This window comes from Aspergillus eucalypticola, assembly GCF_003184535.1.
Source record: "Aspergillus eucalypticola CBS 122712 chromosome Unknown BO83scaffold_14, whole genome shotgun sequence".
Lineage (NCBI taxonomy): Eukaryota > Fungi > Ascomycota > Eurotiomycetes > Eurotiales > Aspergillaceae > Aspergillus > Aspergillus eucalypticola.
This window is the reverse complement of record NW_020290288.1, coordinates 307,344-334,190: the sequence shown is the minus strand read 5'-3', so window position 1 is coordinate 334,190 and position 26,847 is coordinate 307,344. Positions and strand designations below refer to the sequence as shown.

Genomic DNA, 26,847 nt, shown 5'->3' with positions numbered 1-26,847 from the left:
GGCCAATCAAATAATTCATCCTTTCAGATTAATACAGTTGCTGCTTAGAATAGTATTAACAAACCAGTGTACAAGAGTGAAACGGCGCAAAGTTCAAAAAGTCACAATATCCATCCGGTCGTAAGTCGTTAGTGGGCAGGTAAGTAATAGGCAGGCAGAAAGCAAAAAGCGAAACGAAAAACAAAACGCCATGTCCAGAAATATCCCCACTGCTCTGATGGCAACTGGGTTCCCGAGACTGTAATCGCAACTGCAGTGGTGAAACCTGCGTGAGGGCTTTTGAGGGGATGATCAGCGTGTGGTAGATCAAGCCAAGATAAAACAAAGATGAAAGAAAAAAAGCAAACCCCGAAATCATCCAACTCCATATTCGCCATGATGCCCGCTGAATACTCCGTAGAGCAACGCTTCAAAAGAACTAACTGTACAGTGAAAATAGCAGGAGTGGCACTGTTCGGTCCCCATGGCTCGAAAGTCATGGATGACTACTATGAACAAGTGGCACATCCTGCAATGGCTCAACACTCCCTTCCTGTCATATGAACGCCTAAGGCGTCTTCTGTAAATGCTGGATTGATGGGTAAATGAGATTCGCTCAAATAGGTCGTGGGTTCTTGGAGGCCTTGGTGAGGGTATCCCAAGGTGGAACTCATACTCAGATGCGAGAATCGGTCTGCGTCTGAGTCTATCATTTTCTGGTCGGTGACATTGGCTGCAGGATTAATCGGTAGTATCGAGTGAAGAAGTGAAGAAACGGAACGCGACGGCGCTTCCATCGGCCAATGTTGGTTGTCAATCAGCGCCTGTCCCAGGTCCGTCAGGTGAGCTGGGCATAAATCCATTGATTGGGTATCTGCTGATGACATTGGAGATTCTTGAGACCGTCCCATTTCTGATAGGTTGTTGGATGAATAGCGATTCAATGATGGCGATAGATGCCCCTCTACACCGGCAACTTCTTTCGGCAAATGATCCGCTTCACAGGAGATTTGATCAACTGCACCGTCCATTGTTCGTCGCGGATAAGGAGGATGAGCGTTGGCGACCAAATCAGGCTCGTCCTCCATATAGCTTGGAACGGTGTTGTGTACTGCATGAGAGCCTCTCAGAGTTGTCTGAGGCAAGACTCCATTAGCCATTGGTGAGTAGGTGACTGCGTTTACTCTGCGCTGGGCTGCTATTAGGGGCTCCCTTTCGAGCAGTTCGTGCTCCGCTGTCCTAGCCACCCCGGCTTGCTGCTCCCTGGACATGATGTAATGTTCTCTATCTGGAGAAGAAGCAAAGTCACTGCCGTCATGCTGTAATGAGTATGTATCATCCAGCGATAACTGAGTGTCGAAAGACGCCCCATTGACTACAGGCTGCGTGTGGTGAGACAGAAAAGCCGCTCGAGGATCGTACAGTGGCCAAGCGCCGTTCTGTAAGGCGACGCCGAGGCCTGTCTGTGCAGGACGTATCGGAGGAAACGACTGCTCGGTCATCCACATATTTCGGGGGAAAAAGCCTAGAAGTTCCTTGGCCGACAGCCGGTGTCGGGGGGTGGCACTCAAACAGATAGAGACCAACCTACGGTAGTAGTCCGGTACCCGTGCGTCCGGTGGAATCATTAGAGGACGAGGCTGTCGTTCTGGCTCATCTTCCTCCATTGCCAGAGCCCACAATGTCATGCCTAGCTGAAACAGATCCGTCTTCACTCCAATATACATCGATATTCGCTGATTACTCTCGATTTTCGCCGCAATCTCAGGAGGTTCCCATCCTACCGGACAGCCCCGGCGATTGATATCAATGATCTTGGCATTGTCGTCGGCATCAACAACAATGTTGGAAAGAGTAAAGTCTCCTTGTACGTAGCCAGCCTCGTGGATCTCACAAAGACCGTGGACGATCTGCCTGGCCCAGCGTTCCCGCCGCTCCCAGGAAATCATGCCACGGTTCTCGTAGAGAATGTCGACCAAAGCTCCCTTCTCTGCATAGCTAATGAGAAGACCCTTGACCACCTGCTGCAGGTCGTCGACCACGATTCCTTCTACCCGGACAACATAAGGGGTGCCCTGTAAGGCGTGAAGCGCGTTGATCTCGTACAGAAACTCATCTACTGTGTCGGGCCCAGGAATCTCCTTCTTGATGTATGCCTTGCCATCTAACTGGACGTTGTAGACGAAGCCGGATAGATGCGCGTCGAAATGGAGCTGGTTCTCCGGGACCAGTCGTGCCTGTGGCAAATGTCCGATACAAGAAACAGGCGGATAGGGAATGATTTCGTTGACATCCTCGGTAACGTGCACATGCAGGCGGCCATCGCGAGTTTCCAGCTTCAAGTTGGTGACTGTGTCGTAAAACTGAATCTCTGACAGCGACTCGCGAATCGACTCGTAAATTCGGGCACACTTGTCTCGCTGATACCGCAATTCCCTCAGGTCTTGTTCCAGGGAATCCGGGGGCGCACCGCGGTAGTCGCAGGATATGGTGACTCTCCGCCACCGAGTCGGAGTCTCAGCATATGTGACGAAAAACTTTTCCCGCTCCGAGCGATCCCGAAAATGCATGCTCAAGTTCAAAATCCATCGCTTTTCCAGTTCCATCTCGAGCGTATCGTCCGGTAGCTCCTCGGGAGCTTCCGCCACGTCAGGACAGGGGTTCCATTCCGAGAGAAAGTCGCTGTCCTCATTCGCCTCAGGCAGTCGCTCGACCGTGGTCTCGCTCGGGTCTTCGCGCCACTGAACCTCGGGAGCGGACAGTCTGGGGTCCACGGTGGGCGGTGGGGATCTGGACCGGTGGGAGCTCACGGCGCGACGACGGTCGGCAGACACTGCACGACGGGGCTCGGGTTCTAGGGGTGATAGATTGTCTCGCCGCTCGGAATTCTGTCGTTTAAAGGTAGTGGCTCGCGGCAGACCAACTCCTACCTTTCTGGACAGGCGACGCTTGAGATTATCGTGGGCTTTGTTGTTGCTGTGGTGCGGCTTGTTGTTGGTGTTCTTGCCGTTGGGGGGTGAGTTGTGGTGGTGGTGGTTGTTACTGTTCTGATTACCATTATGCTCGTTGTGGGCGGCTGGAGAATTGGGTTTATTTGCGGTGGGGGCAGCGTCGCCAGCGGGGGAATGTGAGGAGAAATCTCGATCATCGCGGCCCAGCCACCTGCGAAGGCCCAGGCGATGCCACATGCTCTGCTTGGGACGGGGAAGGTCAACCTTCTCCGGGTCCAACAACAGACCGAGCGACCTCGTCGGGCTACAGGAACTGTCGGCAATGGAGATGGCCATACGGATCGACACGGTCGCTAAATTGTCGTACGGAGAACGACTGGAACACCCGAGGGGGATGAAACGGCGATGTCCATAAGAATTGCGACGAAATTCTTGCGGTCAGCAGTGACTGTAACCCTGTGCGAGGTCTCTCACAGGTTTGGCGAAGAGGGAAAGGAAATAACAGGAATAATTATGGGTATTAGATTTAAGCCCTGTTGAATGAGACGAGCGAAAGGGGAAGAAGAAAAAGAAAGCAGGGAATCAAAAGCAAAGAAAACAAAAAATGAGAAATTCTGCTGAAGTAGACCAATAAGCAATAAAGAAAATCAAGTTAACGAAAGAGAAAAATAAAAGGAAAAAAACTTTAAAATCGGATTCAATGATATAAATAAATAGAAATGAATCTCCCTGAAGAAGTCGGTGAGAACCCGAGTTTGTGTTGTCCAGGCACTGCTTTGCCCAGTCAAACCGAGTCCCACTGGGCGCACAGTGACAAGATGATGGTCGGGGATGTAATTTGATCTTGTTCTTATGACCTGGGGTAGTGGAGGTAATGGTGGTGGTGTTGGTGTTGTTGCTGTCGTTGTCAGGTTGCTACTAATGGGGATCAAAGGCAGAGGGAGTGACAATGCAGTGGGATAGAGAGGGCATAGAGAGACGCGCAGGACAAATAAGGATGACGAGGAAGCGGAATACGACGAATGGGGGCGAGGATGAGTCGATAGTAAACCGACTAACTTGGTCGTAGGTGACACCCGGCTGCAAGGCTGGTTGGGCTGAAGGAATAGGAAAGGAAAGGCCGAGAATTGGATTAGTATCGCAGCCAGTCGATCAGTTGATCCATAAATGGGGGTGGTAGAGAGAGGGAGAGGAGAGGAGAGGAGACTAGTAGTTGTAAGAGAAGATGGTGAAAGAGGAGGTGAGGAAAGTGTTGGTGAATTCACCGCCCACGAGATGCAGGGATGGAGCAAGAGAGAGTGAGAGGGAGAGAAGATGTGAGAGGATGAAGATGGAATGAATAATAGCAAGCAAGTAATAGTTAGTTAGTTGTCACAAGAGAGAGTGTGTGCGTGAGAGAGAAAGAGGGAAAGAGATTGGCAGGACTGGGCCAGAATGGAACAGGCCCAATGGAAGACCGATGGAAGAAACGGCGAACGCACAATCGGATCCTTGCGTAGGAAAATAACCCTCAAACCAATGGAAACCTCAAACGGACTAAAGCACGAAGGATGATGCGAAAAACTACTAGATACTACGTACTAAGTATGGAGGAGTCTAGTCAAGTCTCTCTGGGCCATGGCGAGACAGCGAATCTGGAACCGCAATCACAGCCGCCGTCTTTGAGCCAGTGGAGATGCACGGCGGCCTGACAGTGAGTGCCTGATGGATGGATGAGAATAGTAGTAGTAGTAATTAAAGATGAGACGAGCATTGTTACTAGGTGGTTTAGTCAGTCAGTAGTATATTCCCGTTGGGAGATACAAAGTAGTAGTAATAGTAGATATTGGGGGAGAATGACTCCGATCGGGAATCAACCCTACTAAGAAACTCAAAACGTAAAGAGATTCGTAGGAAATAACCGGAAACTGACTTGTAAACTAAACACTACAATAATCGCTATCTATCTGATTCCTCAGATAACGCCTTGATTTCTTCATAGTCCACCGCAAGCAGGCTGGAGCACTACTCGATTCATCTCACGGCATCCACTACTGCAGACGCACAGCCCAACTTTCTTCTCGAAGCCTCCCCGTTCGTTCCTGTCATCTTCCTCTCCCGATCCAACTGTTACTCTACTGCTACTCTGGTATCCGACTTACTGAGCTGGTCGGGTTTTCGTCTCCGATCGTCCCCTAACTAACTCTCCTTCACTATCACCGAGGACCCCCCCCTCTCTCTCCCTCCAGAATCCACCCATCACCTCATCATCACTAGGCTTTTCCAGATGTAAATTTTCTGGTTTACCCGAGCGTATCGCCGGATCCGCAAATACAACAACACCACCAGGCAAGGCCACGCTGTACAAACATCTGTCTGCCAGGTCCCCCTCCCTCTCCCGATCAAATGCATAACCAGGTTGCTGCCATGGAGGAGGGGGTGGGAAAGACAAGGGAAGAGGGAGGGGAGGGGCGTGAGATGAAGTAGTACACTTGGATCCAATAATTCAACAAAGATAAGTAAACTGGTCCCTGGAAGACCCCATTCTTCGTTAATAGTTCATACTTCATCACGGCACCAAGACCCTCGTCGGGTCCTCATAGACACTACTACCTATAGTTAGTTAGTAGGTAGCTAGTATTCCCCCCGCGGTTTAACTTTACTTTTTCAAAGTGATGCTCCCATTCAGATCGAAGGAACAACAACACCTCAGGATGATGCGCCCAATCATTATGCTCCACCTTGTAGCGTAGTAAAACATCCCCGTTTTTTTATTTTCTGTGCCAGTAAACAGCATAGCTGCTATTCCTAGTACAGGTAGTAGCTATTTAGTACTAGTTGCTGGATAGACAAACCGTTGTTGTCGTGGTTGAGCCTGCTTTGAGAGAAGATGATGGCATGGGACTGTATATGCAGGCCCGCTGCACTGCCTACTGACATGGTATGCATGTTCTTGTACAACTGTGTCAAAGTCCAGTGTATACAACTAAGAGATTTAGTCCGTCTGTTAGAATAGACCAAACATATTATCTGATAATATCATCGATGACCTCAGTAAACCTTAAGATGATGACTTGCAAGAACTAAATCGTGAGAACTCTTAGTCATTCATTACCACAATAGCGGGACATACATCATTGCCATCATCATCGCCATCATAGCTCCTACCACTCGGGTTTATCTGGTAAGAAAGTCAGATTAATAACCAGGCAACCGAACCATGCGGAGATTCTCGGATGGTATAGCCAGGACAGTCCGAATGACACACTCCCATCTTCATCCAGCCTGTCAGATCCGTTGTCGTGGTCTTTCTACCAACTAGCTCCCCCTGCTTGCATCCAATCCAGGGCAAAGCCTGGGGGACCCATTAGAGAGGGGGGCGCCCTGATGAGTCCGGACCGAAGTAGCAGTAGTGGTAAGTACTACTGGTAGTGACATGTAGGTCGGGTAGGAAGCTTACTCCTATAGGACGGATAAGGTTTCATGATCATTGGTGCGATATCTACAATCCTAGTGGTTAGTGGACGGTCTATGCATATGTGATAGTATGCGGTTAGTATTATCGTCACGGATCACTATCTAGTTATGGTTGTAGTGTAGTTGTAGGTGATGGCGTTGAATATGGTAGGTTACACTAATAGATTCTAGGCCATGTCGGCCAAGGTTCTTCTCCAGTGAGGGTTAAGTGATTAGAATTGCCAGAACACTATCAAGTAAGTGAAGCAAGTGAAGAGCAAGCGTTGAGGATGCTAGGTCTAGGCTCTCAAGTCTCCATAGTCCGTTCCTCATGTCGTCCCGCGCAGCAGGTGACAAGGGATCAGTCCACGGTGACGATTGCCCTGTTCGGCAAACAACGACTCACAGAAAAGAAAAAAAGAGTGGAGAATTGAAGTAACACGAAAGAAACAGAGGTGCCAACTCGGTGTCTTAGACTAAGCCGAGAAAAAGTGGCAGGTATGAAACGAAAGCACAACACCACCCAGGTTATAGCAACCATGTCGACTAACTAGAGCTTGCTTCTTCATCACCATCCATCAAGCACAAACTCATGATGCGCACCAGATAGCCAACCAAAAGTAGGCCATCATCAAGCGTACTTGTCGACAGGATACATGCATCACACTTAAGGCCACTTTCCAGGTCCCATGCAGGCGCCCAGAACGCATGTATCAGTGTGGCAGCACTGAGAGCTATAACGGCAAACACGGCGATGACATCTCTTGTCCTTAATTTCGACCGTTTCACCGTCGTCTTCGTTGACCAATTCAGAATTGGACTCGTCTGTGTTCAGAGAAAGTGAGAAGGGGTCAGTTTCCTGCATGTGTCTACAGGGGATGTCATGTTAACAAAGACAGAGAAGCACGAACCTTCATCACGAGTAGCAAGTTTGAAATCGTTCACGTCAAAGTCTTCAACATCGAACCAGGCTTTATACAGAGAAAGTGTCGGTTAGCAATCTTGTCTTTCTGTGTGAATGGCATAAGAAGAAAAGACATCTACATACCTCCATGAGTGCTGGTGACATCAGGAGCGACCTCAGGGACGGCCGCGGATGCCACGAAGGCAACAAGGAGGGTCAGAACGCAGAGGATCTTGAACTGCATCGTGATTGACGATGAGGGTAGCGGTTGTTTTGTTTTGGGTGGTAACAAGAGATGCTGATCGACGATATGTGCAGAATATGTGAGTTACGAGAGAAGATGTGAAGGTATGTGAGGAACGGATACGAGAGGTGAGGAGAGTTAGAGAAGCGCAAGATGGGGCCTGGGAGGCGCTTTATAGAGTGAGAGAAAAGACGTCCCGTGACTTACGCCGCTGTGAATGAGATATCCTGCCTCTTCTTTAACAGGTAGGACGCGTGAATGAGTGTCGTAACACAAATACTTCTCTCGCACTCCTTTCGATGTTTGGAAGGTGGGGTAGAATTGTAGGAACCGGGGGGCCAAGTACTACGTGTATATGAGGTCTCTGTTAGGGCCCGATCATGCCTCAGTAATATTCACCTTTGATTACAGATATCTTCGGGGTGAAGAGGCAATCCTCTACCTAATATGGGCAGAACCTAGGTTTTAAGCCATAAATTGGCTGTCTAGAAGGAACAGGGCTTGGGCAAAGTAGCCTCTATTACAAGAAACAAAGACAAAGCTTTGGTATATACATATACAAGATGTGATATTGTCCATTAGCAAGCCTGAAAACAGCGTCAGGCAGCACTGTAGTCAAAGCTCTATCCTCTTCCTCCAGGCCGGCTTATTACATGATCCAACAATGATACACAGCCGGTCTTATGGACCATTCCAACCATCTTCTTTTCTCAGAGCGGAGTGAGTGCTAGGCTGCAAGTTTGCCGTTCGTCGTATCAGGACTGCTAGACAGCCAGTTTAGGCGAACGTCAACTTCAACCTGGTGTTGTGGTATGGCCCACAACTTGAAGCATAGGGCGAAACGCCACGAAGTGAATCTAAAAACCAAAGAAGAAAAGTGACAAGAAAATGAAGACAACTCCGAACCATGCTTTCCACAGGATAACGCCTTGCACGTGACCAGAAAGAAAATAAACAATGCCCGGCGTGAGCTGGAGAACAGTATGTCATCAAGGCGTGAGGACTGGTGGCGTAATTCACTCGTCTTCCTCTACTTCGTTGGATTTCTTCTCAGGCTTCTCAGCCAGCTGCTTCTGCCAGATGTTGTTGGCAGCACCTTTGTCCAAGTCGGTAAAGAGGATATCGAACACCTCCGAGTACCAGCCTACTGCATGGCCTTCGATGCCCTCCTTGATGTTCTGTGATTGTAAGTTAGCTTCTTATCGGGCACTCCCGAATAGTCATCCAACACTCACCTCAGGCAGCTCCAGCCAGTCGGACATGTTGTCCGCGGGGAAAATAATCTTCTTAGCACCAGCACGGCGAGCAGCAACGGTCTTCTCCCGCAAACCTCCAATGCGCAGGACCTTTCCGGTCACGGTCAATTCTCCCGTCATAGCGATGGTTGGGTCGAGTGGGTGGTTCAAAGCCAAGGACAGCAGAGATGTTGCCATGGTAATACCAGCAGATGGGCCATCCTTCGGCACAGCACCCTCGGGGCAATGCATGTGCAGCTTAGCCTTCTCAAAGAATCGGTTCTCGGGGAACTGCTTCGCCATAACCGACTTGGCAAATGAGTAGGCGATTTGGCTAGATTCTTTCATCACGTTTTGCAGGTTACCGGTGATATCGATGCCCGGTCGGGACTGAGGCGTCAGGGCGTTCTCCAGGATTGATTCGACGTACAAGGCAGCACCTCCCATGCTAGTCCAGGCAAGTCCCATGGTCACACCAGGAGGGAAGGTGTCGTAGAGACGGTCAGCCGTGAAGATGGGGGGTCCAACATAGTCAGTAAGGCTGTCTTTGCCGATACTGAGCTGCACACTTTCCGGAACCTTCAGCGCAACGCGAGGCGTTTCCGTCGTGGACTTCTCCGGGTCGACAGGCGACTTTGAGTCGAGAGATTCAGTCTCCTTCTGTGACTCCGCTTGAACGGCCTTGCCCTCATCTGTCAGAGCCTTCTCTTCTGCCAGCACATCTTCGCCGAGATCCCGAACGATCTTGTATGCCGCCTTACGATAAACCTTCTCGATCTGCTTCTTCAGATTCCGAACACCACTTTCACGGCAGTAGGACTTGATGAGTTCCTCAACGGCCTCCTCCGTCAAGCTAACATCAACCTCCTTCAGACCGGTAAGCTCTCGAGCAGCAGGGGCGAGATACCGCTGAGCAATGGCCATCTTCTCATCGGCAACATACCCCGACAATTCGATGAGCTCCATACGGTCGAGGAGTGGCCGAGGGATCGTGTCAGTCACGTTTGCTGTGCAAACAAAGAGAACCTTGGACAAATCCACCGGGACATCCATGTAGTGGTCCAGGAACGAAGAATTCTGTTCAGGATCAAGCAACTCAAGAAGCGCAGAAGACGGGTCTCCCTGGTGCCCGCGGCCGATCTTGTCGATTTCGTCGATCAAGATAAGGGGGTTCTCAGTCTGGCACTTCTTGAGGGCCTGGATGATGCGTCCAGGAAGAGCGCCTACATAGGTCCTACGGTGTCCCTTGATTTCGGCAACGTCGGTCAAGCCTCCAACTGAGAAGCGGTAATACTGTCTGTTCAGTGCCCGTGCGATGGACTTTCCAATACTGGTCTTTCCCACACCAGGCGGTCCGACCAGACAAAGGATCTTGCCCTCCACGGTACCACGCAGTTTGCCCACAGCAATGAACTCGAGGATACGGTCTTTGACATCCTTGAGACCATAGTGGTCTTCATCGAGAACCTTCACCGCATGCTGAATACCAAAGTTCTCCACGCTCTTTTGTCCCCAAGGGATCTGAGTGAGCCAGTCCAGATAGTTGCGGGTGACATTGAACTCAGAGGCAGCAGGCTCCAGGTGGGCCAGCTTGTTGAGTTCCTCGTCGAACACCTTCTTGACGGCGTCCGGCATAGCAAGCTTCTCTGCCTTTTCCTTGAACTTCTCGACCAACTTATCTTTGCCATCGGACTCGATGCCCAGCTCCCGTTTGATGCCCTTCATCTGTTCCATCAACCAGTATTCACGCTGTCGCTTCTGAATTTTAGCTTCCACGTCCTTAGAGATCTTGGATTGGAGTTGCGCATTCATAAGTTCCTTCTTCAGCACCACCAAGGCCTTAGGAAGTCGCTCCTCAATGTTCATCAACTCCAAGACCTCTTGCATTTCGTTGAGCTCTCCTGCAGAGACGGCGGCGGCAAAGTCCGCCAGCTTGGCGGGCTCGTCGCTCAGATTGCCGGGGAACTGGTCGGTATAGAACGCAGAAATCTGGTCGCGGAACAACGGATTCAGGCTCGCGATTTCTTTGCAGACGTTTACAATTTCACTGGTGACGGCGCGGATGATAGCACTCTTTTTATCGTAGGGTTCCTCCGCAAGGTTCTCCACATTAACCAAGCTGACGGGATACTTTCGCAGGAAGGAGGTGGGTTCATAGTGGTCCTTGGGGGCGAGTTCGGCAGTGCCCTCCTCGAAACTGGCGACAACATCCCCACGGCGCTCTGATGTCTTCTCCTCGGTTGTACCAGCCTTGGCAGCATCGCTAGGCGGCAGCAGCGAAGAGACCTTGATACGACGGTGGGGATAAAGAACGGCGGTGACCCCACTCGCTTCGCCCCGGAGAGGGTACGCGGCCGTGATCTGAGCAAAGACCCCAACATCATAGACATCATCCAGGTTCTCGATCACATCGCCATCTGCATTCTCATCCTTGAACAAGAAGGCACCAACGTATGGTTGTCCCCGCTTCATCATGTCTTGTATGGCGGCGGCTACATTCGGGTCTCGGATGGTGATTGCTTTGTAAAAGCCCGGGAATAACGGTCGCTTTGCGATCGGGATTGCCATCACCTGAGGATATACTTCGGGAACTGATGGCTTCTGCAAGGCCTTCTCGCCGGAGCCCTTCTTGCCCTTCTTACCGCCATCCTCGTTGCCACCATTATTCGCGCCACTAGGCCTCGAGTCGGAGCCACCATTCACAGGTATAGGGGATGGGGTATCAGATGAGTTCCCCTTGCCTTCTACTGCATTACCATCCTTCTTCGAGTCTTCCTCCAGGCCACGTTGCTCTTTGTCCGCGCCCGCTTTCTCCTTCCGCCGTGCAAAGCCCGATGTCGGAGCTCCGGATTCGTGTGACGATCCCTGCTTGCCAGAGGGATCAGCAGCCTTGCGTCGGGCGTCTGGAGCACGTTCAACATCCTTCTCCTCGTTTGCGTCTTTCTGCTCCTTCTGAGCAGGGTCGTCCTTTTCGTCGCCGGGTGGGGGCTTCTCTCTCCGCCGGATGGAGCTCGAGGAGAAGGCGCGGGAGGTCGGGAGGGAGCGGTGAAGTCGCGACGCATTTAGTATCGATCGGGCGGTGACATTGTATCTTGAGGGAGCAAGTAGAGGTCGAGGGATGAAGGGACGCGAGGCTTGTTGGAGCGCGGCTCTCCAGGGGAGAGTCTGGCCGCGGAGCATGCTAGTAGCTTTACTAATGTAGATGCGGATGAAACGAGGCGGCAAAGAAGCAGGTGAGTGGGAAGGAGAGGGGGTGGAGGATTAATATAATACAAGACAGTAGCTCGAAAGCTGACTGAAAGAGAAATCCCAACGAAGACAAAAGGAGAGGAAGGTGATGGCTCAATGGGCACAATGAGGTCGAGGGGGAGATCAGTTCACTTCGGTCAAGTCGGTCGAGTGCTTGATTACCGAAGCAGGCTTTCATCATCGCAGCCCGCGGATTAATGATGCTCCGGTCGAGAAACTTTTTCGAGGCGAGCGACTCGAAGCTTCCAAGCGTCTTCCCCATCAGGAGGCGGTCGAGCGAGTCTCAAAACTAAAAGGTCACCGGCTTCTGCTCGAATCAGCTTCGTCGGTTTCCGATCTCGCTTCTCTGCCTTTCTCCTTCTTTCCCTCTCTCATCGTCTCTCTTTATCCTCCCGTTGAATGCACCTCTGCTGCTCACGATGAGTGCTGCTTCCGCCGCAATGCCCAAAGCCGCGGCTATTCCCGCTCGTTTACTGCGGACTTCGCGACAATGCTCCAAGCAGAGCCCGGCCGCCAGTGTCCGATCAACCACCACCGTTCGGACTTATCATGTGTCGACTGCTTCTTCAACAAGCCAGCGCCTGCGGGATGGTGTTCGTAGCAAGAACAGTCCGGCATTCCTGTCGTCAAGGGTAGGTATCATCTACAATGTCCCATGGAGAGATTGTCCGGGCTGTGACTAAGTTCCCATTCCCGTCCGCAGGTTTTCCATACGACCGCTCCTCTTGGAGCCATGTCTGACCCGTATAAAGTTCTAGGAGTCGACAAAGGTGCTTCTGCAGGAGACATCAAGAAAGCTTACTATGGAATGGCCAAGAAATACCACCCGGATACCAACAAAGACCCTGGCGCCAAGGAAAAGTTTGCGGAAGCTCAGTCGGCCTACGAACTTCTGTCCGATCCGAAGAAGCGCGAGAATTTCGACCGGTTTGGCTCAGCTGCTTTCGACCAGAATGGCGGCTTCGATCCCAGTGGCGGTAACCCGTTTGCCGGCGCCGGTGGTTTCCACGGCTTCGGTGGTGGATTTGGTGGTGGATTCCCTGGAGGAGGATTCTCGGGTGACATCAACTTCGAAGACTTGTTCGGCGCATTTACCGGCGGCGCTCGCCGTGCGGGTCGAGGACGCCGAAGCCCGTTCCAGGAGATCTTGGTTGGCGAAGATATCGAGGTTCAAACCAACATTTCTTTCATGGAAGCTGCGAAGGGTACCTCCAAGGATATTGTCATCACTCCTCTGAAAGAGTGTGGCACCTGTGACGGAGATGGACTGAAGAAGGGCGCCAAACGTTCGCAATGCCGTCAGTGCAACGGTTCTGGCACTCGGGTACATTTCATGCAGGGAGGATTCCAAGTTGCAGCAACCTGCGATGCCTGTGGGGGTGCGGGAATGATTGTTCCCCGCGGATCCGAGTGTGGCTCGTGTAAAGGAAGTGGTGTGGTCAGAGATCGCAAGACCGTCCAGGTCGACATCCCCGGCGGTGTCGAGGATGGTATGCGTCTGAGAGTGTCCGGAGAAGGTGACGCCCCTCCTACAGGCACCGCGGCAGCCCCTGGCTCCCGTACACAGCGCGGTGACCTCTACGTCTCCATCCGGGTCTCCCCCGACCACCGCTTTAGCCGCTCCGGCTCCGACATTCTCTACACGGCCTCTATTCCCCTCACCACTGCTCTGCTTGGCGGTGAAGTGACCGTCCCGACATTGGACGGCGAGGTCAAGGTCAAGGTTGGCACGGGTACCGGCACAGGTGACCGCATTACCCTTTCTGGCATGGGTATGAAGAAACTCGGGGGCCGTTCTAGAGCCTTCACTCCTACGGGTGACTTGAAGGTGGAATTTAAGGTTGCCATGCCGAAGTATTTGACTAGCAACCAGCGAACAATTCTCGAGGTTCTTGCAGATGAAATGGGCGACAAGACAGCCAGGCGCATCATGGACATCCCCAGGGATGGGTGAGTTTTGTAGCATTCCAGAGTTTGATTCCTTCTACGGTGTTGCTGACAGAGAAGCAGATCCACTCCTGACTCCGGCGCCACCTCCGACTCCTCCAAGAACGAGGGATTTCTGAAATCGGCCTGGCACAAGCTCATGAATCACTCGAAACAATCGGGATCGGAAGGCTCGGGTAGCGAGTCAGGCAAGAAGGACCGCAGCGACAGCAACAAATCCGACGACGAGAAGAAGTCCGGCTCCAGCTAAAAGGGGTTCACCGACAAACATGTGTATAATCGACAAAATCTGGATATCCCTTCGAAACACTTTCGTTTCCTTACTGTGTAATTATGTTTACGGGAAAATATCATAGCGCCGGCGAGATTGGGGGTTCTGGTGCCATTCTGCATGTTGGGATAATTCGATTCGCCTGTATCCGTTCAATTGATTCATTTGTGACGTTGGGTCGTTTATAGAGAGATTTACTCAGGATGATGTGTGTATGTATGTCGTGTACGATTAGAGTTAGCGCTCCAAGACATTCTCCTCTTTTCTTTTAAAACAAGTAATCAAATCAATTCAGAGTTTCGATCGTCCAACTGTCCGGAGGGAGTACAGGACATTGACTGGTGGAGATTTAAATTGCAAGATGTGTCAGAGAGAGTAAGAAAGTATAGATTCAGGCATGCCACATTGCTGCCTTTCTGGCCGTCACGGCCGGCGGTTAGAAAGCGTCCCATCACAGCACACTCCTCGCCCCCATCCGCAACTCGTCACAATCACCTCCAGTCAACCACCACCAACCGCCTCTCTCTCTACTCCACTCCACTCCTTTCTGCCTGATTCTATCACCCAGCAGGTGAAATCTGTCATTCGTCTTGGATTGCAGCCTGCCAGGTAAAAGCCTAATCTCCTTCCAAGCAACTACACCACCCAATTCTCTCCCGCCTCCCTCGCTGGTCTTGTTGCTGGGCTCCCCACTTCCGTCATCATCGTCGAGCTAACGACGGAACTACTGTTAGGCTGCCTCGGGGACGACTAGACTTGCTAGCGACCCTGCGACTAATCTATCTATCGATCCTTACCACCACCGGCCACCACAATTCTCGCAGGGTTGAACGACTAAGCATCGCCTACCTTCGTTACCCCACAGTGCCATCCCCGAAAACCCTCCCCCTCGATCACTGCAACTTCGCCCTTGTCCGCCCTACTTTGACTTCCCTGCTCGACCTCGGGCCCGCTTGTCTCTCCGCCTTTGGATGGGAGCTCCCCGCTCCTCCCGAGCAACAAGATGGTTCAATCGCCTATGATCTCGTGTCCGCTCAAGCAGACCAACGAGATCGATTGGATTCGACCCCTCAAGGACTACATCCGTCAGAGCTACGGTGAAGACCCCGATCGCTACAGTTCAGAATGCGCGACCCTCAACCGCTTGCGCCAGGACATGAGGGGCGCGGGGAAGGATAGTGCGACAGGCCGCGACCTGTTGTATCGGTATTACGGACAGCTGGAACTCTTGGACCTGAGGTTTCCGGTTGATGAGAACCATATCAAGATCTCCTTCACTTGGTATCCTAACCCCTTGGTCTTCTCCTGTACCAGCCACGCCGTTCCAGCCTGCTAATGCCTCAATTCCTCGCCTAGGTATGATGCCTTTACCCAGAAACCTACTTCGCAATACTCCTTGGCGTTCGAGAAAGCATCAATTATCTTCAACATCTCCGCCGTTCTGTCATGCCACGCGGCAAACCAGAATCGCGCCGAAGATACCGGTCTCAAAACCGCCTATCACTCCTTCCAAGCATCCGCTGGCATGTTCACGTATATCAACGAGAATTTCCTCCACGCGCCGTCGACCGACTTGAACCGGGAAACTGTTAAGGCTCTGATCAACATCACCCTCGCACAAGGCCAAGAAGTATTCCTGGAGAAGCAGATCGCGGACAATAAGAAGGCCGGCCTGCTCGCAAAACTTGCAAGCCAGTCTGCCTACCTGTACTCTCAGGCCGCTGAGGGAATGCAGGAGTTCGTAAAGGGAATTTTCGACAAAGTGTGGACAATCGTTGTGCAAGCCAAGGCGGCGCACATGGCCTCTGTAGCATCCTACTACCAAGCCTTGACGGACAGCGAAAGCGGATCACACGGTGTGGCCATTGCTCGGCTGCAGCTGGCAGAGAAGAACTCAACCGCAGCACTCGGATGGGCCAAGTCTTTCCCATCATCGGTCTCCCCAAATGCCAATTTGAGCTCCGAATCGGGCACCAATCTCCTCGACATCATCAAGTATCACCTTGCCAATGTCCAAGCCAAGCTTACCGTATTCATGAAGGACAACGACTTCATCTATCATCAACCCATTCCCAGCGAGGCAGGTTTGTCAGCTGTTGCGAAGCTGCCTGCAGCAAAGGCAATTCCTGTCAGCGAGCTCTATCAAGGCCAGGATATCCAACGTATCATCGGCCCGGATATTTTTCAAAAACTGGTCCCAATGTCCGTTACAGAAACGGCCAGTCTCTATGATGAAGAGAAAGCCAAGCTGATCCGTGCGGAAACCGAGAAAGTTGAGACGGCAAATGGAGAAATGGCGGCCAGTCTCGATTATCTAAAACTTCCGGGTAGCTTGAATATCCTTAAAGGGGGGATGGACCAGGAGGTGACTGTGGATGATGAATTCCGACGATGGTGCCAGGAGCTTGCGGGTCATCAACCATTTATCAAGGCTTTCGATGGGCTACAGGATCGCAAAGTGGAGATTCTCGCGCAACTAGACCAGTGTTCTAAACAATTGGACCTGGAGGAGAGTGTATGCGAAAAGATGCGCTCCAAATACGGAGCGGATTGGAGTCAGCAGCCCAGCGCCAGGCTGAACACTACTCTACGGGGCGATATTCGAACTTATCGAGACACCATCAATGAAGCGAGTGCGAGCGACTCACAGCTACTGTCTACTCTGCGGCAATACGAGGCAGACTTCGATGAGATGCGATCTGCAGGTGAAACAGACGAAGCTGAAGTACTCTTCCAGCGTGCCATGATCAAAGCTGGCTCCAAGCAGGGCAAGGGTAAAAATGGTCTTGGTAGCCCGTACGCACCAACGGCGGAAGGAAGCTTGATTGATGATGTGTACGACGAAGGCAGCTCTTCGGTGTCAGAGCAAATCGCAAGAGTCGAAGCTATATTGAAGAAGCTGAACCTGGTCAAGAGAGAACGGGCTCAGGTCTTGAAAGACTTGAAGGATAAGGTACGTCTATGTGAAGGCTTCAACACATTGCTCCGCAAGACTAACGGCTCAAACAGGTCCACAACGACGACATCTCCAACGTTCTGATACTCAACAAAAAAACCATTTCTGGACAGGAGAGTCAGCTTTTCGAAGCGGAGCTGGAGAAATTCCGTCCGCACCAGAACCGACTTCTCCAGGCCAATCATAAGCAGGCTTCGCTTATGAAGGAGCTTACGAAGATATACGGTGATCTACTGCAGGACAAACGAGTACGCGCCGAGCAATCGAAGTACGAAGCCATCACCCGTCAACGCAACACGGTGATGTCCCGATACAAGAAGATATACGATGCATTCAATGGTCTCCTGTCGGGTACGGCGCAAGCCCAGACCTTCTACAAGGAGATGACCGAGACCGTAGACAGCCTGAAGAAGAACGTTGAGACCTTTATCAACAATCGGCGATCCGAAGGCGCCCAGCTGCTAGGCCAAATCGAGCGGGAGAAGGCAAGCAATGCCACTGAGCAGGAAGACCGCGAACGGGAGAAGCTGCGACAGCTAATGGAGCGCCTGTCTACGGAACCCAAGACATCATCAACTCCTTCCTCCACGACGACCGCACCGTCCAAGGTCAAGTCCCCTCCTCCCGCCATCCAGACGCCCGCATATCCCAACCCCGCCATATCTTCACCGAAGATGTCCCCACGGTACCCTCCCAATGTCGGGGGACAGCCTCAGGGCATCCCTATCTCGCATTCACCTGCCCCCTACGGACAGTACATGGGCCACGCACCAGGTGTTTCCTACGTCCCAGGACAGACGTTCCAACAAGGCGCAGCAGCGCCTCTCTCAGAGGGCTACAACCCAATGGCCTACCCCGTCCCTCCGGCCGTCTCTCCCCCGCCAAACTTCTACACGTCCACCCCTACTCCATTCAGTTACGCCGGGCCCACTCCGCCAGCAGCTCCATCCTCCTTTATGCCCCAGGGTTACGTTCCGCCTCCTCCGCCGCCCCGTCCCCAGCAGACCACTTACCCCTCTACGACGGGGCCATACCCATCCGGTCCTGGCGGCTACGCACAAAACAGACCCTACGGCACATCCCAGCACCACAAAGCTCCCTCGCAGTCTCAACCCCAATCCACATCTGCGTCTGGCAATGACCCCTGGGCTGGCCTGAATGCATGGAAATGAAGCTAACTTGGATGAGAACTACGAGATCAAATGAAATGGAGAGGCAACTGGAAACAAGGATGGGGATCATGATATGAAAGTATGATAGACTTGTTTATGGAATGGACACGTTTTTTTATGTTTATGATGCATTTTGGCGTTTTTCCCCCGTCAACTCTCGCTTCTCTGAAACATTTGCTTTGCGCTTGTTAAGTCGTCAATAGGTATTCCTCTCCTTCTTTTCTTCTTTCCTCATTTTTATTCATTGAGCTAGTCTAGTGGTTTTATTTATCCTTTATTTTTTACTGCCGCTGCTGCTGCTGTTGCTACCTATCCTTCGTGTCTTGTTCTATGATTCAGTTCTGGCCGGTGGAACAGTGAAGGGACTAACAGTCGAATGGAATGAAGTGGAATGTATATAGTGAGTATAAGTGAAGTGCAAAGAGACAGACAGGGAGAGGAAAATGCAATTGGATGAATAAGTTACTACTAGGTCATGTATGTCTTAGTTGGTATTAGTAGTTGTCATTGATGGGGTAGTATGCGTACGGTTGCCGACCTATATATATATATTATATGACCCAGGACGGGTGAAGACGGACTAGTACGAATAGTATGAACCAGAGCAGGTATATTATTGCAATTAGTCTAGACATGAAGATAAAACGCCGATATATCCCATTTCCGAGTGATAATGTACAAGTATATGAGCCAGAGAAGGAAAGAGTAGTGCACTGATGGCGGGGGTCTAATGCGGCGCACAGGATAGCCTGCATGACAGGATCTTGGCTCAAGGGCAACAGACAGAGAGTAGTGATCTCGGCGGAGGTAGACCAGGATAACAAAGGAAACAGTGAAGTGGAGTAAGAAAGAAGTACTTATCTGAACTAGCACCAATGGGTATCATGAAAAGGTAAAGGAACTAGGATGCCCGGTGACCGGTGAAAAGAGAGAGGCATTCAAGGTGAAGAGTAGGGGGGATAGAGGGCGTGGAGTCCCTGGAATGGATTCAATCCCGAGCCCGTAAATGATTGTGCTCAAGACCAGAAGCACAATGAGCCGAGGTTATGCCCACGACATATCCGCAGGTCCGGGATGATTCTTCCAAAATCAGAGGTAGGTAGTAATAGGGAAAGACGAGGTCATGGAAGAATGGTGCAGGAACTATGGCTGGAATCTGAGACGAAAGTGTCGTCCTCGTCCCTCTTCACGGACCTTGTACAGGAACCGCGCAATAGCCTCCTGTTCCGCAAGACCAGCGCTGTTGAAGTGTTTGCGCACTGTGACGGCAAGCTGGTTCTTGCACACCCTTTCCTGACCAATTATGTGATGCAGCGCACCCTTGACATCAATTGTATCTGGGCCTTTGTTTGACGGACGGTCTTTGTGCCTTGTGCTGACGCCATTCGGGGCGGAGGAATTGCCCTGCAGAGCTTTTCGGGATGTGGATGCGCTCGACTGGGAACCATTCGTCGCCTGGTCCTGGCGGGCTAGATGTGCTCTCTGAGCGGCGATAGAAGTTGGTGATCGGAGTCCGATTCCACGGGAGAGTAGCAAGTGGGAGTATTCGCTGGAGAACGCGCTTGGGGTGGACAATTTGTAGGCATGTCGGTAGGAGTGGAGGAGTTCGAGGGGCATTTCGGACCAGGGGATCTACATCCAATCCATGTCAGATATGATACCACAGTACGCAAGGAAGTGGTATGGAGAATATAGTGAATGTATAGTCAAGAAAAGAGCCAATTAACACCGATTGCAGCGTACCTTTGGTAGATTGTCCTGTTCGCCTCCAGCTGGAGCGCTGGTGACGTTTGCAGAACTCGCAGAGGCTTTTGCCTCGCGACTGTTCAAAGCGGCCACTGCTGCAGCACCGCCAGCACCCTTACGAGACTTTCCTGTTGTCGTTTTATGCTCTCTTGCAGTGCTGGAGCCTTCAGAGCGAGAGTCATCCTGAGCGGCTGTCGTCCGCTGGCGCGGGGGAGCCATGGCCGTGAGAGATGGGGAGAAAGAAAGAGGGAAAGGAGAGGATGGTGGGAAAAGGGCAGCCGGGGCAATCGCAGCCCCGAACGATTGTGTTACAGGAAATGAATAGCCACCGGCAACAACTGAAAGAACGGCTCTCAACAGCACAAGACTAATCGCAATGGTGAAAAAGCATGCCTGAATGACTTTTGCTTCGGCCGACGGGAGGCGGGCAGACGCGGCAGAATATTGAGGCGCGACATCATCGCGACCGCATCGGGTAATATTACCGAATATACTTTGAGATGATAAGGAAGGAGACAAGAGGAATGGGGGGTGGTTGGTATGAGATGGGTCAGAAGGAAGAACTGACAGGTCATTGTTGATGTTTAATTCTAAGGGACTGTCCTGCCGCTCAGTATATGTCTTGACATCACCATATCGGACATGTCTCCGGGGTGTGGAGAGTCGAGAGTATCGGAGGTGGAAGGTGAGACAACACGGATATCATGCAGCATGAAAGGTTAGTATCAACTCATCATTCTCAATCATTAGGTACTGGTGATGATGATTGTCGACCAATTCAAGTCTTTAAGCTTTTCAAGAACCTATTACGGGGGAAATTTAGTCCTTGGGTTGAAAAACGATTTAGACCAGAGTGTTACACCAAGATCACATGTTCACACATTATTTACCTCCATAGCAGGATACCTTGAGGAAACAACCTTACACGTTCTTGCATCATAAACAGCAAGATTGGATACAGCATTAAATACCTTATCACGTGCACTCACGATAATGCCACTAGTAACACTGACTATCAGAGACGACACTGCAAGTACACATTATCTATCCCACCAGCAGTGGGGTACAAAAGCAGCTTCTGCCTTAGAACAATGGCGAAGCACCAACTCCCCGGATGGGTAAGAAGTAAGTAGATGGACTCGGCATCCAAAAGGGCTGGACTCATGCCCGGTTACTCTCACACCCTGAATATTGACCGGCGCATGGCTGTTACCTGATTTGAAACCGCCGACCCTCATCCTATCACCAAGAGCATGGAAAGAAGAAGATAGATTGGTCGATGGAGTGTTATCTAGACCCCTCCACCTCCCACCATCACAGGGTCCTAGCCCAGCCAGGCAGCAGAGACATAGCTTCAGCTGAGCTGGAAAGCAGAGAGCACTGCAAGACCCGACGTCATGGGCGTAGTCTGAGCGTCCGTGACCGAGGGCGTGACAGGACTGTACCCCTGAGTTAAGGCTATAGGACTAGAACAATTCCATGCCTATCGAGCTGCGCCATGGGCAGTTTCGGTCGTTCGAGACAATTATCCCAGCACCCAATCGGATGGCATTATGGGTGCTTGATTATGGCAAATGGCAATACGGGTGCCTGCTGCCCCGTGTTGTTATTGTCGTTGTTGTTGTTATCTCACACCATACTTCTTCCCGTAGCGCTTACGAGCACACCAACAAGGTAGTAGTAAATAGTTACTAGTAGTAATGGGCAGCAGTTGGTTGGGTGAGCTATGCTCGAACGAGGGTAAAATACCCCGGCACGTGTCCAGATATGCCGATATTTAGCACCCTGGCCTAGGATACGACTACATTACTACTATTAATCAAATGAATGAGGGTGAAATTGAGGACTAGCGAGAGTCAATGATAGGATGGGGAAATACCCTCGAGGGAGGGGGATAGAAATATTCCGCCTATCAATTGAACGGATTGGACGGAATATCATTTATCACTCCAAGCAGGGATGGGCATCGGGATTTGACACGGCTGTGCCTGGGGTATCTGTCAGGGTTTCACCTCCGTCCGGAGTAACTCATAACGACCCCAACACACGTGACAGCTGAATCCCGGCGGTTAAGGACTAAAGTAGCCGATTAGCTGATAACTAACTATTCCGTATCCGTAAGTAGTAACTATATGGGGGTGGTATGACAGTCCTGACTTGGGGAAGGAGAAGGATCCACCCTCGCACAATTATGGCACATAACGACGGCATAACGCTGGACAATGACCAAAAAAAAAAAGACATCGCCCTAATGGCTGGAACCGGATTGGGCACACATCATGTCTTTTTTGTGTGAGTCAAGATGGGACATCTGGCTAGAAGAAAAAATTTTGTTTGCTCACCGCTATATTCCCTGAAGCCCCAGTTTTGCAGAAGCGAGAAACTCAGACTATACAGAGTAAACTAGCCAGGGGCGAAAATGGAATAAAATACTACTAGAAGCCATACTTGAAAACTTTAACGTGTGATAAGCATTAGACTGATAGACAGGCCAAACATTCTACCGGAAGGGAGAACTGCCGACATACGGAGGGGGAAAAAAGAAATGGAAAAGGGAAAACAATGGGGCTACCGGTGTATTGGCCACATCACGGCTCCAGAATAGTTACATGATTGCCTGGAACAGTAACCGGATTAATGTGACCCTTAAGGAGGAGGGGGGGGGAGGATAGTACCCCGTCCACCGGAAATCAACCCCCAGAAATCAGGGCTAGTTAGGGAAGCCGCCAGTCAGGACGGCTCAGACCACCACGGGATTCGGGACAGACTCGGCAAGAATCCAGGACTCGGGACGGACATGCCGATGGGATGGGAAAATTGCCTCAGCCGGGGGTGAGTGAGAGAGAGGGGGGAGGGGGAGAGGAAAGTGAAGGGGTGGTTGGTGGGCTTCAACCTAACCTGGGAAAGGCGAAGGAGGGGTGTGGAAGTACTCCGTTAAAGGAAAGGAAAAATTCATCTAGTGTAGTAGTTAGTTAGATAGGTAGGAGACATCTCTACGGCCGCTACGCCGCTACGGAGTACCAAGCTCCTTGAAGGAGGAGGTCGGTCGTCAGTCTTGTCACAAGGGGAAAGAAGGGAAAGAATGGCAGGGCAGGAAAAAGTGCCTAACCGCAAAGGTACCTTCACCGAGGTACCCTTTTCGGGGCAGCCCGTGGCTCCGGCCCATCTGGAGAGAGCGAGGAGGGGGCAAGTTAGGTAAGAAATTTCTCCGCAATCCGCCCTGATAAACTATCCAGCCAGCCCCGTTAGTCGCAAGACGGGCCCCAGAGGGGAAGAATGCCCGGAATTCTCCCGAAATCATCCGATCACCGTATCATTCTTGCAGGTTCTGTCCCGGAATTTGTTCGTAAATTGTCTGGATTTGAGGACGGTGAGTGGTGCCTTGGTTGGTTTTTTACTTTCTTTTCTTTTTACGCGAAATTTCTTCACGAGTGGTTCCCTTTCTCTCTAGTCCAGTCAAATCATCACATGTATACGGAGTAAAGAGGCAGACAAAAAAAAAGGACCCAGTACCACTCGAAGGAGAGATTAGGATAACGACAAGTACGCTCCCGCCCCAACAAAGCGAAGCGGAAAGAAAATAATAGTAGTGCCCTGACGTGGCAAAAGCTACTACGGAGTAGACTGGCTGAGCTGAGCTGAGCTCCTCCTCCTGCTGCTGCTGCTGCACCTACATAACTAACTGTACGATAATGATGATAGCAAAGCAAAGCAACAGAATCAACTAACATAACTAGTCAGATTAGAACCCGATATTATCTAATACACCGGTTCTCCGGTCCTTTCTCCCCCTCCGTAGCCCACACAACCCACACAACAACCCTTGTCCAGTTATGGTGCGCTACTAGACTAAGTACTAGTTAGTCAACAGCCTGATCCAGTCCTCCAGACGCGGGAGATTGTCATCTAGAAACGCGGCAGTGCGCCGCCACTAAGGCAGGCCCATGTCTCGACTCCTGGATTAGCTGCAAATCATTCTCATGACGCAATCCCGGCCATCTTCCGTGACTCTCTGTCTCCTCCGTCTGGTGTGATTTTTTTTTCTTTCTTACCCCATCATTCCCAATTGGGTAATTCCCTCATTGGTATCTTTCTCACCCTTGAGTATTAGAATTATGAAGCAAAAGAAATTATGGTTCCATACTACTACTATCTGGTCAAAGGAAGAGTGTACGTAGTTGTTATCATTCCAATCATTCATTCATCACCCCCCTTTCATTGTTGTCTTGGGTTTTGTCTTGGCTATTCCATCCCACCTAGGCATCTATCCCCGCTATCCCATCCCATCTGTATTAACTAATCTCATTAGGTTATTTAGGTGGTGGCGGTCTGGGGAAAAAAAATAACGGACAACAATACAAATTTACACTTTTGTTACATCATACATCGATACATACTACAACAGGGGGGAAAAAAAAAAAGCATCAGAGTAGGTATTTACTTAGTACTAGGCTACATATGCCGTGCAGAAGTTGAAGTCAAGTAACCTAGCTAAAAACTGCAAGCTGCTAGCTTAGACTATGTCGATACATACTGTAGTTGGTTATCATGTGAAAGGGGTCATAGTTCTAGCCTCTGGTCTTCTCTCTCCTCTCCTCACAACTCCCCCCGAGATCGTCGTCATAGCTCGAGAGGGGGGGAAAGAAGAAGAGAGGGGCAGCTAACTAACTACGTAGTTAATATATTAATTAATATGTTAGTTAGTAGTACCAGGTCCGTGTGTATGTCTGCCTACGGCGGTATCCTTCACTGTTCTCCTTAGCCTCCTAGGAGAAGAAATAGACAGTAATGAGTATAGTAGTAAGTATAGAATATATGGATGGCATGGTCACGACAATTGCACCACCACCGTCATGATCATCATCATCACCCTGCATCACCTAGGATGGACTTAGTAAGAACTAATCGCAAGAAAAAAAAAAATCCTTATCTCAAACCCATCATCATAATTCCATCCCCCTCCGGCCCCAAGCTTTTTCACCACCTACACTAGTACCTCACTAAAGCAAACTAGGACCTGAGGGAGCTAAGAAGGGAGGAAGGAGCGCACCACTTGGCAATGGGGTCAGTCCTCATTAATATTTTACCGGTTTGGGGGAGAAGTCCCATCACTGAAGCTATAGACGACACTATCTTGGAGCTTGGACTGGCGACTGGCATTGGCACTGCTGGTGGTTATAATTATAGACACGGGGTTCGATAATGCTAATAGTAAGTAATTTAGTTCAAGTTGAAGGATTTAGATTCAGGTACTGGCAATTTACCCGACCGAGACTGAACATTCCTTATCCTGTGTAATCAAGCAAAGCAAGCAAGGAATTCAGCAACTTACCAGCTTATCTACTCCTTCTGTATAGTAGTGACTATAGGTAAACTAGTATAATCCAAGGGCTGAAAGGAAGAAAGAAAAGGCAGTTGAAAAACGCCACAACAACCAGGGTGTCAGCGGCCGGCGCTCGCCGTACCTTCCCCCCTCCGCCCCCCCCCAAAATCCCGCTTTGCTTGCTTACCTTACAGGCGACGTGTCATCACAACACGAGAGATAAGTAAAGTAGCATAGCGTTGTAGCGTCCCCATACCCCGTAAAGTAAGTAAGTAGGTAGATAAGTAGCTAACGGCGTGAGCGCGCGCGTAAAGCGACCGTTAGGAAAATAGAATAAAAAAGAAAAATTACTCCGTACAATCCCCGGTTTTTCTCCCCTCCCCCCCTGTTTCTGCCTGCCCGTCTGTCTGGCGCCCTCCCCAGGTTGCAACAATCATAACTTCAACATGGCCAATTACTAGTTACTTGAATAGATTGAAGAAAGTTACTGCGGAGTAAGAGGAGTAGTACCTAGAATCCATGTCGAAGACGGGACGGAGCGACGGAGGAGGGGGAGGGATGTAGACAGGCATTCGTGCAGAAACGGGCTGGATGGTGTGATTCGGGGAGAACAAAGGGGAGGAAAACAACATAAGGTTAGTGTTGGGTTTAGCGGATAGCGGTTCGTTGGTTCCCTGGGGGGGGATAACTTCGGGGTAAATTCCAGTTCCTCTATACGGAGTACTTACTCCTTACAATATTTGGCCACTGGCTATACTCCGGTAAAGCAAAGACCGCAACGCTAGCTACTACGCGGCCACAAAATATGATCACGTAAGGAACTTTGAAGGACCTTGGGGGATTGGATTGCATTACCCGCGCGCTATCTGTCCCTGTCCTTGTCCCTGTTTTTTTTCCCCCAGTTTATGGGATCGGTGATGTTGTAAATGAAGTAGTAGGAATTCTATCGCAGCAAATGCTGTCAGATAAGAGAAAGCAACTCACATTCTCCCTTTCATGACCAATGACAGCAAGGAAGCAAGATTTTTTTTCCAACCACACCACCAACCCAATGCGACACATACCCTCCATACAGTAACATGGCCGGTACCGTCTTTACTAGAGTAGAAGCGTCCGGATTCCGGAAGCGCGGCCCCGCATAACCTGGGGGCAGCGGCTGTGAAGCCTGTGAATCGGCGATATCACCGTGATACGGCCCCTATGATATGATTGGTCAAGACGCCCCGTTCCAGAAGCTTGTGGATCCCCGGATCGCTGAACTTGGCGCCTTGTGGGGAGGGGGGGGGGCGCGCGCCTTCCTTGGGTGCGTGTGGTTAAGACCGGTTGGGCCGTGGAATTTGCTCCTCGACCGCAATCAGTGCCCGTCGTATGGTCACGGTGATACACACCAACCCACCAGCACGCCGGGACCTAGCAAAGATAGCTAGCTACTTAC

General features: G+C 50.8%; 6 protein-coding genes across 6 annotated transcripts; 1 reads left to right on the top strand and 5 right to left on the bottom strand.

The window, feature by feature from the left end:
- Position 1: 1 nt before the first annotated feature.
- Positions 2–438, bottom strand: BO83DRAFT_44974 (uncharacterized protein). Its single transcript, XM_025536761.1, has one exon. The coding sequence runs from the start codon at positions 356–358 to the stop codon at positions 56–58; it is 303 nt and encodes a 100-aa protein (XP_025387546.1). The 5' UTR covers positions 359–438; the 3' UTR covers positions 2–55.
- Positions 439–518: 80 nt separating this feature from the next.
- On the bottom strand, positions 519–3,266 carry BO83DRAFT_389299 (protein kinase family protein; the record flags this gene model as incomplete). The annotated part of the gene is made up of 1 exon (XM_025532794.1): positions 519–3,266. One exon carries the CDS (start codon positions 3,264–3,266, stop codon positions 519–521), a length of 2,748 nt encoding a protein of 915 aa, XP_025387545.1.
- A 3,766-nt stretch (positions 3,267–7,032) lies between these two features.
- BO83DRAFT_427600 (uncharacterized protein) lies at positions 7,033–7,513 on the bottom strand (the record flags this gene model as incomplete). The annotated part of the gene is made up of 3 exons (XM_025535353.1): positions 7,033–7,190; positions 7,277–7,336; positions 7,414–7,513. 3 exons carry the CDS (start codon positions 7,511–7,513, stop codon positions 7,033–7,035), a joined length of 318 nt encoding a protein of 105 aa, XP_025387544.1.
- A 518-nt stretch (positions 7,514–8,031) lies between these two features.
- BO83DRAFT_378942 (endopeptidase La) lies at positions 8,032–12,113 on the bottom strand. Its single transcript, XM_025531383.1, has 2 exons — positions 8,749–12,113; positions 8,032–8,691 (listed from the first exon to the last, which is right to left on the bottom strand). Exons 1-2 carry the CDS (start codon positions 11,926–11,928, stop codon positions 8,530–8,532), a joined length of 3,342 nt encoding a protein of 1,113 aa, XP_025387543.1. The 5' UTR covers positions 11,929–12,113; the 3' UTR covers positions 8,032–8,529.
- A 145-nt stretch (positions 12,114–12,258) lies between these two features.
- On the top strand, positions 12,259–18,806 carry BO83DRAFT_339118 (BRO1-domain-containing protein). The gene is made up of 6 exons (XM_025528531.1): positions 12,259–12,629; positions 12,701–13,947; positions 14,005–14,178; positions 15,194–15,496; positions 15,572–17,168; positions 17,225–18,806. Exons 1-6 carry the CDS (start codon positions 12,417–12,419, stop codon positions 18,341–18,343), a joined length of 4,653 nt encoding a protein of 1,550 aa, XP_025387542.1. The 5' UTR covers positions 12,259–12,416; the 3' UTR covers positions 18,344–18,806.
- A 486-nt stretch (positions 18,807–19,292) lies between these two features.
- BO83DRAFT_44854 (histone deacetylase complex subunit SAP30 Sin3-binding domain-containing protein) lies at positions 19,293–20,550 on the bottom strand. The gene is made up of 2 exons (XM_025536688.1): positions 20,087–20,550; positions 19,293–19,975 (listed from the first exon to the last, which is right to left on the bottom strand). Exons 1-2 carry the CDS (start codon positions 20,306–20,308, stop codon positions 19,487–19,489), a joined length of 711 nt encoding a protein of 236 aa, XP_025387541.1. The 5' UTR covers positions 20,309–20,550; the 3' UTR covers positions 19,293–19,486.
- Positions 20,551–26,847: the final 6,297 nt, after the last annotated feature.